This window comes from Lissotriton helveticus, chromosome 7 (genome assembly GCF_964261635.1).
Source record: "Lissotriton helveticus chromosome 7, aLisHel1.1, whole genome shotgun sequence".
In the NCBI taxonomy this organism is placed as follows: Eukaryota; Metazoa; Chordata; class Amphibia; order Caudata; family Salamandridae; genus Lissotriton; species Lissotriton helveticus.
Window position 1 is genome coordinate 1,488,029,295 of NC_136068.1, and position 10,373 is coordinate 1,488,039,667.

A 10,373-nucleotide genomic window follows, 5' to 3' on the forward strand; every position below is an offset into this window, starting at 1 on the left:
TTAATACGAACCTGGGATTTGTCAGCTCTGTGCAGCTGAACATCAGCGTACAAACAGCCTCAGTACCTTCCACATTCAACAAAACATTGCAGCAGCAAATCCAGTACGCAGTGTTGCGGAGTGGTGTAGAGCAGAGTAGAGTGACATAAAGCGTGTTGCGTAGAGTGGTGTAGAGTAGAGTGGCAAAGAGTAGATTGCCGTAAAGTGGAGTGGAATAAAGTGGAGTAGTGTAGGAGATTGAATGGCATAAATGGAGTAGAGCGTGCCGTAGAATAGAGTGGAGAAGAGTGTTGTAAAGTGGAATAGTGTTGTAGAGTGTTACAGAGTGGAGTAGAGCGTCATAGAGTGAAGTATCATAGAGTGTAGTGTCATAGAGTAGAGTGTCGTACAGTGGCCTAGAGTAAAGTGGCGTAAAGTACAGTGGGTCAGAGTAGATTAGGGTAAAGTGCATTGGTTTTGAGTAAAGTGGTGTAGAGTGCATTGACGTAGAGTGCAGTGACGTAAAGTGCAGTGGCGTTGAGTAGTGTGGTGCAGGGTAGAGTGGAGTGGCAGTGTTTCAAAGTAGAATGACATAGAGTGGAATGGTGCAAGATAGAGTGGAGCAGAATAGAGTAATGGCAAAGAGTACAGACGTGCAGAGTAGAGTGGCATAGAGTGCAGTGTTGCAGAGTAGAGTGGCATAGAGTGGAGTGGTGCAGAGTAGAATGGGGTAGAGTGCACTGGCATAGAGTACAGTGGTGCAGAGTAGAGTAGAGATGCATAGAGTGAGGTGGCGTAAAGTGTTGCACCAGACGTCAGCAGTGGAAAAGCCGGCTCTGGTGATAGGCGGTTGTTGTTTCAGTGGATTATGTTCACCTATTTCATTGTTGACAACACGCACATCCACCAAATAGTATAAAAATTATGTTTTGATATAGGCAGGATGTATAAGGCTGTGGTGTAAATAATGTAGTTTGTTTCCGGGCTTCGGTTTGGAGCTTTCTGGGAAGCAGTAAACTGTATTGTCTAGGTTTTTATGGCTACTACTGTACATGTTGTACATACTGAGGCTATTGCTCATTAAGTGTAGTTGTGTAGGCTACACCTTTGAGCTTGCCAATGCGTGCTATTATTAAAAGGGTTTGGTACTCAGGCTCGCTGTCTGTAAAGAGTAAGATCATTCGACATTCACTAGAGGGTCACATTAAGCAAAACCCAACAGTGCTTTGATAAAAGAACCGTGCCATGAATATTTGTTGCTACAGAATGTGCATGCACCTCCTCCTGTAGGCCTGTTTTAAGGGTAATGTTACAGACTTGTAAACTGAAGCATAGAAGGTGCACAAGCAGGTTCCATTGGAAAGAGTAATCTGCATTCTTCTTGCTTTCCTATAAATGCTCTCACTTTGAAGTCACAGAAAGAAAAGAAACTCCAAACCCTCGTATATGATGGAGCCTGACATTTGACCTTTGTGTTTAAATCCACAGAAAATGTGACAAGATAGGAACAAGATTTAAAGGCCTGTTTACAGAAAGTGAGATCTTGAAAGGATACAGTAGACAAGGTTTGGGCAAGGGAAGGGACTAACTCAAGCTGGACAGTCTAAAACAAATAGAGCCAGCAAATAGAAAGCAAGAAAATGTGAGTTACAAACCACAAAGCCAATGGTATAGTAAGCAATGGACAAAATGCATTCCCAGGGAAGCTTTCTGAATGTCACCAAGATGCCTGGTATGCTTCGACTTAGAAAATGGCATCCAGCCCACTGGGGAAATGCCAGTGTGGAATTAAAGGACAGTACAGCTCTATATGACATTGCACACAGAAATCTTGTCAGGCATGAGTATCCTGGTATAAACACAGTTTATAAAAACAATGCCCCACGAAGTGTATATTTTCTATCATTAACAGCAATGGGGCAATATTAGCGCAGATTATATTTAGGACACAAGCTTAATGCCAAACAATTTCCTGACAACAAAATTTGGTATCAAACTACTGGGGCAGACGTGCTAAACTGTCAGATATAACACATTGCACAGAGTGACGTTTTTCTGCTTTCAGAATCAGTTCCACACGTTAATAAAAAGTTGATATTTTGATTTCACTGGAAGAATTAGTTACCCTTCTTTTTCAGCTGAATGTGCCCAGCCCGAATATAATATGACCATAATCGGTTCTGCCATATACTATTTTTAAGTGGTATCACTAAAACTTACACAAGGATGGTCAGTTTACACACGACTGGGGAGAGCCACAGTGACTGGTCCCAAAATCACAATTACAGAATGCCACCCAGCTGTAGGCTCACTCTAGAGGCCCGTGTCTACATAGAAGAGCATTTCAGCGGTGTGAAGCAGCTTCAGGATGAGAAGCATGAGCCAGAAGCAGCCTCAACTGTGTGAGAGACAGGAGGTGGAATCTGGATGCTGAGTGTGAGACACACCGTGTTCAAAAGTGTTGAGCAGAAAGGTAAAAGTCACAGGCTCTCAAGCAGCAAGAACAGTCGGGTGAATACAGAGGTTGAGGGACCTGGCGGTCATTTAAAAGGGATGGATGGAAATTGATTGAATTAATCTGGAAACCCCCTTTAATTACAGATGGAGATCAACCATATGCAATCAATCCTTGCCCAAGTGATGGCCTAGCCCACAATGTTAGGCCTTTTTCTCTTGTATCGTTCTATAGATCCATGAAAAGGGGGTTCCAAGGGGATAGCGGTTCCAGTAATATTAGTTAAAGCCCATGTGACATTACAGATGAAGTTCTGAGGTGTGTTAGAGACTGAGGTTCCAGAGAGCTTTCGATTTGAGAGATGGTTGCTATGTGGGGTGCAAATGAGACAACTCATCAAGAGGCCCCACATTTCTTCTCAAACACTCAATTCTCTCCACCTCCTTTGCAAAGCCCAAGACTGTTCGGCCCAGAGCAGGTGCTGGTGCGCCCCAAGTCTTTGTAGACGTACCATGCAAGGACCTTCAATACTCTCACACAGGCTTTATCATTGGGGTCCAAATGTGGGCTGATGGGGAAGGTTCTGTACACATGCAAAGTCAGGAATATGAGGACTATACAAACATGTAAATTACATTGTATTTGCCTCATTCTTGAGTCAGGGTAGGTGTATGAGAATGTATGTGAGGGTACATGTAACGCACAATCCTAGGATGAGTGTGACAGAATGTGGAACACCGACGTGTGCCCAGACAAACGAGAAGTGATCACTGCCATGGAGAAGCATGTGAGGGAGGTGCTTCCTAATGTTGGGTGTGCAAACATAATGTTCTGGATTCTGCTGGTTCGATTGCCCCACTCCAACGTTTCACCGACATTTCAAACACTGATTTTGTGATGGTCAGTCAGTGCAAATTTATTGTTTGCACTTAGAGCAGCTACTGGTGCAAAATTATACCAGCTCTGGGACAAGCCATTTACCCTGTAAATGGTGTAAACATTTACCAGCACTACAAATTAATTCTACAGTTGCTATGAAATTGTGTTTGGTAATGGCCTTAGCCTATGACACCATCCCCAGGGTTTTGGAAAATAATTGGCACCTTCCAGTAACAAATGGGTCTTGTTATGTATTGCCGTTGCCTCACTCAGATTGGCAAAACATCTTCTACATGAATTCTTACCCTAGCAGTAAAATGGATTGACCCTTGCTTCATGCTGTATGCTGTGGTGGGGGGAAGCTACATGTGAATGACACTTGAACCAACCAATAGAAGAAGAGGGATGACTGAAGGCTCCTATACGTGTACATATAAATGTATGTATTTTTATCATTAATTTTTGGGAAAACCTGAAGCTAGTGAGACCGCTAATGCTGTTTCTAGGCTGGACCTAAAAATGAGGGGCAGCAAATTTGACCTGGCAAGAGGAAATTTCAAACCTCTGAGATGTTTTTTTCCTTGCACAAGCTATATACTGTTTGGGATCTTTCAGCCTCAAGTTGCTGAGACAGTAAAAACAAACCACCTCTCCTCATGTTAACTTACAAACCTTCCTTCAGCTTTCTAAGAACAGTTCTCTTCACATAGTTGAATGATGTTGCAGTCAGTTTAGTGTGCAAATATTCACCAGGAGATGCCCACCTTTTGCCTTTAGTGTCTTAATATGATCCACATCACTTTGAAAAAATATTGTTTTCTGTCACAAAAAGACTTGCCTTACTTCTCATGTCTGACATTCATATATACGTGTTCGCACTGTTGGCCCTCACGGGACAGCACATGCTGCACTATTTCAAGTCAGGGTCACAGGCGTGTGTTCAGTAATGGGGGTTACAGCACATTGTTTTCCTCTCATAGGGCCAGATGTACGACCCACCAAATTGTGACTCACAATTTGTAACTCACAAATTGGGATGCAGAACAGTGTCTCACACACTGTTCGCGATTCCTAAAGGGGTCGCAAGTTGCATGCCTCAAGCACATTAATGAGGCAGGAGCAATTTGCAACCCTTTTAGGAATGGCTAGCAGTGACAGGGATGGTGGTCTACTGGGGTCAGCAGACCACCATGTCTGTAACTGCTTTTTTAACAAAGACGTTTTTGGGGCATCTTTCCAATTGCAAGTGGTTTACCACCTACTTGAAGTAGGTGGTAAACTGCGAGTGTTTTGGCATGGTAACTCGCTATTAGGAAGGGACGCCCCTTCTCATAGCGGGAGTCGCAAATGCTATTTTGCGAGTCAGTGACTCGCAAAATAGCATTTGTATATGCCATTACCCTTTTTTGTGATCGCAAACGGAAGGATCTCCCGTTTGTGGCCGCAAAAGAGGGTCATACATCTGGCCCATAGTGTCTCTACTGCTCGCAATATTCTAAGAAACAATGTGTTTTTAGCAAGCCGTTTTTCCCCCGAATTATAATGTTAGCCTAATAGAAGTGAGATGTTCCTGTTCACATTTGAAAGGACTTCTCTGCTCTCTCTCACCCACTGGGCTGTTTAACCCTTGGGAAAAAAGGCAGAAGGTCAGAAACAAAATTTACTTTATCATGTCACTAGTCTGTCAGGTGCACTAAAACACATCAGCCATTTCCTAGCTTTTGAGCCAATAAGCATTTCGCATCGTGGCGCTTGTATTTTATCTTACACTTTCTTTATGGGTTCAAAGCCCCAGCATGCACCGTGATGCTGGCTAAAATGCCTGACGTCAGAAGTAGTTATACATAACATGGGTTCCACTTAAAACATACAACAAAGGTAAGCTCTGCTCACATATTTTGCGAGGGTTCACTCTCTTTTTCAAGTCATGCATTAAAAGGAGCATTGGGAATACAAATTCTTCAATTTTTGTGTAGTAGAAAGTTTTATACCGAGCTTCACAACACAACAAAGGTGCCACAGGGATAGCAGCAGAGTAACTTTCTCTAACACAAAGAATAAGTAAAAGGGAAGGTGGCAGCAACAAGTGGAACATTACACAAGTCACTCACACATGCAGGACTGGTACAACACAGGCAGCTAAGTGAAGAGCGGTTAAGGGACTGTAAACATACATAAACATACAAGAAGCACAGCACATGGGTAAGAAAGAGCCAAACCTCTAATAGAATTCCCATACATTCATGTGCTCCTACAGAGCGGTGAAACCCCACCTACCTAGTGTGGCATAGTTAATAGTGGGTCCCACATCCAGCACTGTAAACCTCAGCGAGTACTACTCTTTACTTGTTGTACCGTCCCCTGGTTATCGGATCTGGTTGGGGTATCTCCCTTATGTCAACATTTATGTTCTCACTTAGTTAAATTCTCCGACCTATATTAAAATTTTATTTTAGGGAACTAAAATATTTTTATAGTGGTATCTCCCTACCACAAGTTTAAAAGCAGAGGGTAGAGCAAGGGACTCCGCTTCTCTTTTCTGTCAGGAGGTTTTGCCCCTATGGGGACAGGAACTTTCTCATGACTTCAGGCATCTCACATCAAATATTGTGAAAAGTCCTTGTTCATAGGGTGTTCTGTGCAAGTGCATTCTCTAGATCCTTTTTTAAATCATAAGCAGCGAAAACACCTCCATCTTTCACTAGAAACACCCCTTCTTCACAGAACTGGCCTCCAGCCCACCGGGGAAATGCCCAATGGATTAAAAGGCCAGTCCAGCCTGCTACGATATCGGACACAGAAATCTTTTCAGGCATGAATATCATGATATAAACACAGGGGCAGATTTACAAGCCCCTTGCACCACTTTTGCGTCACTTTTCCCATTTGAAAAGTGACGCAAAAGTGGCGCAAGGGGCTTGTAAATCTGCCCCAATGGTTTATAAAAATAATGTCCAACTAGGTGTAGATTTTCTATCATTAACTAAAATAGGGCAATATTATTGCAGATTTTATTTAGGACGCAAGATTAATGCCAAAAAATATCCTGTTTAACTTAGGTTAAACAGATTTACCTTGGGCAGAAATAGTGCAAGCTTTCCTCATTCAAAGGGCTAATATAGATATCATAGCATCACCGGACACTTAGGCATCAGGCAGCAGCAGTGCAGGTTTTTCTTCCTCACAGAATTGGTGCAGGATGGCAGTAGCACTGCAAGCTTCCCACTCTCACAGACATTAACAAGTGCAATCTCCAGTTCCCAGTAGAAGAGATCGAACAGGGCAGACCAGTACAAGCTTTCACTGGTCAGTGAACATGTACACTTAAGGCATGAGTGACATGCGGGTTGGAGACAGAGATCTGGAGCGGGTGCCTAACTCATTGAGGGGGAAGTAGAAGTGGACGAGTGAGTGAATTTGCAAGTTCAGATACCATTCTCACTTAAGTGATATCACAAGTCGATATCCTGAAAGTGCCACGTTTTCCACAAATTGAAAAGTAGACGTTAAGTCGCAGGTCACTGTTATTTGCAGCAGCCAAACCACAGCCTAAGTGACTATGCTCTGTACAGGCACACAGGTGAAAACCTCTTAGAAAAGGTTTTGAATGCAAGTGAGTGAGGTGCTGTGAAATTCCAGCCTTGGTGCTGCCACTGTTCAAAGTGCTGAGGGCGTAAAGTGCGTGTTCACCTGCTAGGAGCTGCTCAGTGTGCTAGGGCTGAAATGCTCTAGAAATTTCAATATGCAGGAAGTGTCCAACTAAACTATATTATGGTTATAAGAAAGGTACTTACAAATGTGGAAAACCATGCACTGTGACGTAAACCAATCCCTGTGATCACACACATACACTAATCTTTCTTGAAAATAATAAGCAAAAATCTTTGACCCAGAGTCAAGGCACATATGAAAATACACAAGTGCACGGATACCATGCACTATGCTAGGCAACTAGTGTGTTCTGTCATGTTATGTTAGGTATATGATGCATACATATATATTGTACAACAAAGCTAAGTACCAGCAACCTATCTTCTCTTTAACATACTTGTGAGGACACTGATCCATTGAGTACTCACCGTGATGATCTCCAGCACCTCAGTCTTGCTGACCTCGCCGTTCTTGTCCACGTCGAAGAGCGAGAAGGCCCACTCCAGCTTCAGATTGGTCTTGCCGGAGGAGGTGAGGTGTAGGGCAATGATGTACTCACGGAAGTCCAGCGTGCCGTCATCATTGGTGTCGAAGCTCCTGAAGACGTGGTGGGCGTATGTCTTGGGGTCAGAGTCGGGGAAGAAGTTGGCATAGATTTTCTCAAAGTCCGTCCGGCTGATCCTGCCATCGGGGCACTGCTTCTTGAAGCTCTCGTACCACTTGCAGAGCTCATCCTCTGTGTACCGCGTGTTCATTTTCAGCTCATCCAATACTTCCTTGGAGAGAGCCCCACTTTTACTGTTCCCCATGCTTCGAACTCTGATGTTTTGTCTTTTGAACCGATGTCCTTCCTTCCTATTTTCTTTTTTCCTCTTCCTTCTTTGACTTTATTTTATTTCATTCAATTTTATTCTGCTCTGTTTTCTTGCTTTGACCTGCTTTCCTTTCCCCTTTTCTCTCTTGAGATACCAGATAAAGTAAGGTCGCTTTTCTACCTGCCCCTTGTTTTTATAGATCTTTGGGCGGTGTCTGACATTAGCAGGTGGGCGGAGACAGGAGAGCTAGAGAAGGAGGAGGGATGTTGCCAGTTCTTCGCTGCCACCACTTCTGCTGGACATTTCTCCCCACCTCCTGCCGTGTGCTTGAGAGCAGGATTAGTGATCTTCTTATCTCAGTTGAAGGAAGATTGTTGTCTCTGAGCTGCTTTGCTCATCTCCTTCTGTCCTCTCCGGTCACTCTCTTCCCTTCTCTTGTGCTTCGAAAACTCTGTCAATGTTGGCATCTCTTTCTTCCCCACTCTCTTTCAAATCAATTTTCCTATCTGACCTCTCTCCTGTACAATAAACATGCATAAAGCACACCATGCTTTGTTACTAAGCCTTCAAAGGGATTATCAGTGATGCATGGAGTTTCTTTGGAAGATCAACTCTCGCCCACGTGTGTGGCATGCTTCGTCAGTGGGTTACCCCATCTACCACTCAGAAGCATTCAAGGTTACTAGCATGTTTTTTGTTGTCCACTCAGTCAGTCGTCAGGGAATCAATGCAGTTCTTAATTTGAGCAGGTGGTTTCCGGTGCCGAGTACCTGCAGTTAATCATAAACACTGGTGCTTTTCATGAGCACAAGTAAAGGACACATTCATTTTTGGAGGGCACAGGGAGATTAAGTGATTTGCCCAGAATCACAGGATGTTGACCCGACGCCAAGAGTCGAAACTGGTTCTCCAGCTCTGAAGTCGGCAGCTCTGGCCATTACTCCACATTTTCTCCCCGCTTTCATGGTTAGTAGTTGGTTCTGTTTTAAGTGGCGCTAACAGGTGAAATGGGCTGGTGCAAGCTGCCTCCTGACGAGAGCCCCAGCACTTATTCTTTATTACAAATTAACCACTGAATCGATGTATGGTATGGTTAGCTCTTTCTTTTTCAATGAATGTTTAATCTTTTGCCCTAAATCTGCTACCGTGTGCCAGGCTCCTAAATTAACTCCCTCATACTGAAGTATGGCTTAGAGCTTGTCCCAGTTTGAAAGTAGTACAGGTTGCTGTGCAGGCGGAGCACCGAGCAGGGGAACCCCCAGGACCACCCACTGCTTTTGCAGACGTTTAACTCTTATGGCCACCTAAGGATGCAGCTGGGAGGGGACAGCTCCCGGAGGACAGGCTGCAGGGGAAGCACTCGCAGCTGGACAAGCTGGGGGCTTGTCAGCCCCGAGACAACATCACGCCACTTAGTGACACACAGAGAGTGACCACCCAGCTCACGATTGGAGAATACCCAATGATGAAGCATGACACATGTTGTGGGTGAGGGGACACAAAGTGCCATCACCTCACCCTGGTACTCAAATATTTACACTGGCTCCTGACAGAAGCAAAAAATAAAAAAAAGATTACATACAAGACTTTACAACAAACCTGAATACCTAGTATCAGCCATCAAAGGATCCGGAGGGAGAAAATAATCTGAGAAGCCTCAAGAATCACACACTTAAGGGAAAGGAATTCAATACCAAACTCTCTGGCGCTGCAACAGCAACAATTTGTAATTTGCTGCCAATCAAAATTAGACAACCTGACTCGTGTTGATCTTGGACAAAAGCTAACAACTTTTCGGTTTTACCAACATCTAAGTAATTTATGCTAAATTTTTCATACTTAATCTCTGCAAACTTTCATCCTCTTTTATTGCAATTTAGTTCGCATTCGCATCACTTACGGCCACATGCATCAATGTTCCCGTTTGCGAATTCTTAATTGCGAAAATTAAGGAATCGCAATTAAGAATTCGCAAACGGCTATGCATTAAAAAATCTCCATTTTTTTTGCGATTCCTTAATTTTCCTTAATTGCGATTCACAATTTGCGAATCGCAATTAAGGAATCCCTTTCCATTGATTCCTATGGGCCTAGAGGCCCATAGGAATGAATGTGAAGGCACTCTCATTTTGCGATTCACAATTAAGGAATCGCAAAATGAGAATGCAATTTCAAGGGTGCAGGGGGGGTCCAATGGACCCCCCCTACCCCCTGAAATGCACCTTAAAGTGCTTTTTTCACACCCACATGTGTGTGTTTAAAATGAAACTTTCAAAAATGCACTTTTGTGCATTTTTGAAAGTTTTTCGAAAATTACCATGAAGGTTAACTTCATGGTAATTTACCACTTCCAATTTGCGATTTCGCAATTTAAAAAAAATCATGCATTGCATTTAAGAAATTGTAAAATTGCGATTTCTTAAATGCAATCGCAATTTAAGAAATCGCAAATAAATTGCGATTTCTTAAATTGCGAAAAAGCCAAAACGGTTAATGCATCCCAAAACAATGAATTGCATTCGCAAACGGCCGAATTTTGCGATTCGCACCGTTTGCGAATGCAATTCAGTTTGATGCATGTGGGCATTAATCTT

General features: G+C 43.3%; 1 protein-coding gene across 1 annotated transcript in view; it reads right to left on the reverse strand.

Annotated features, from left to right (window-relative positions):
• LOC144767495 (visinin-like) overlaps positions 1-7,962 on the reverse strand; it is an 86,897-nt gene extending 78,935 nt beyond the window's left edge. Inside the window, exon 1 of the mRNA XM_078650903.1 lies at positions 7,393-7,962. Coding sequence (XP_078507029.1) covers positions 7,393-7,773 — 381 coding nt within the window. The 5' untranslated portion in view covers positions 7,774-7,962. The remainder of the gene's footprint in view (positions 1-7,392) is intronic.
• Positions 7,963-10,373: the final 2,411 nt, after the last annotated feature.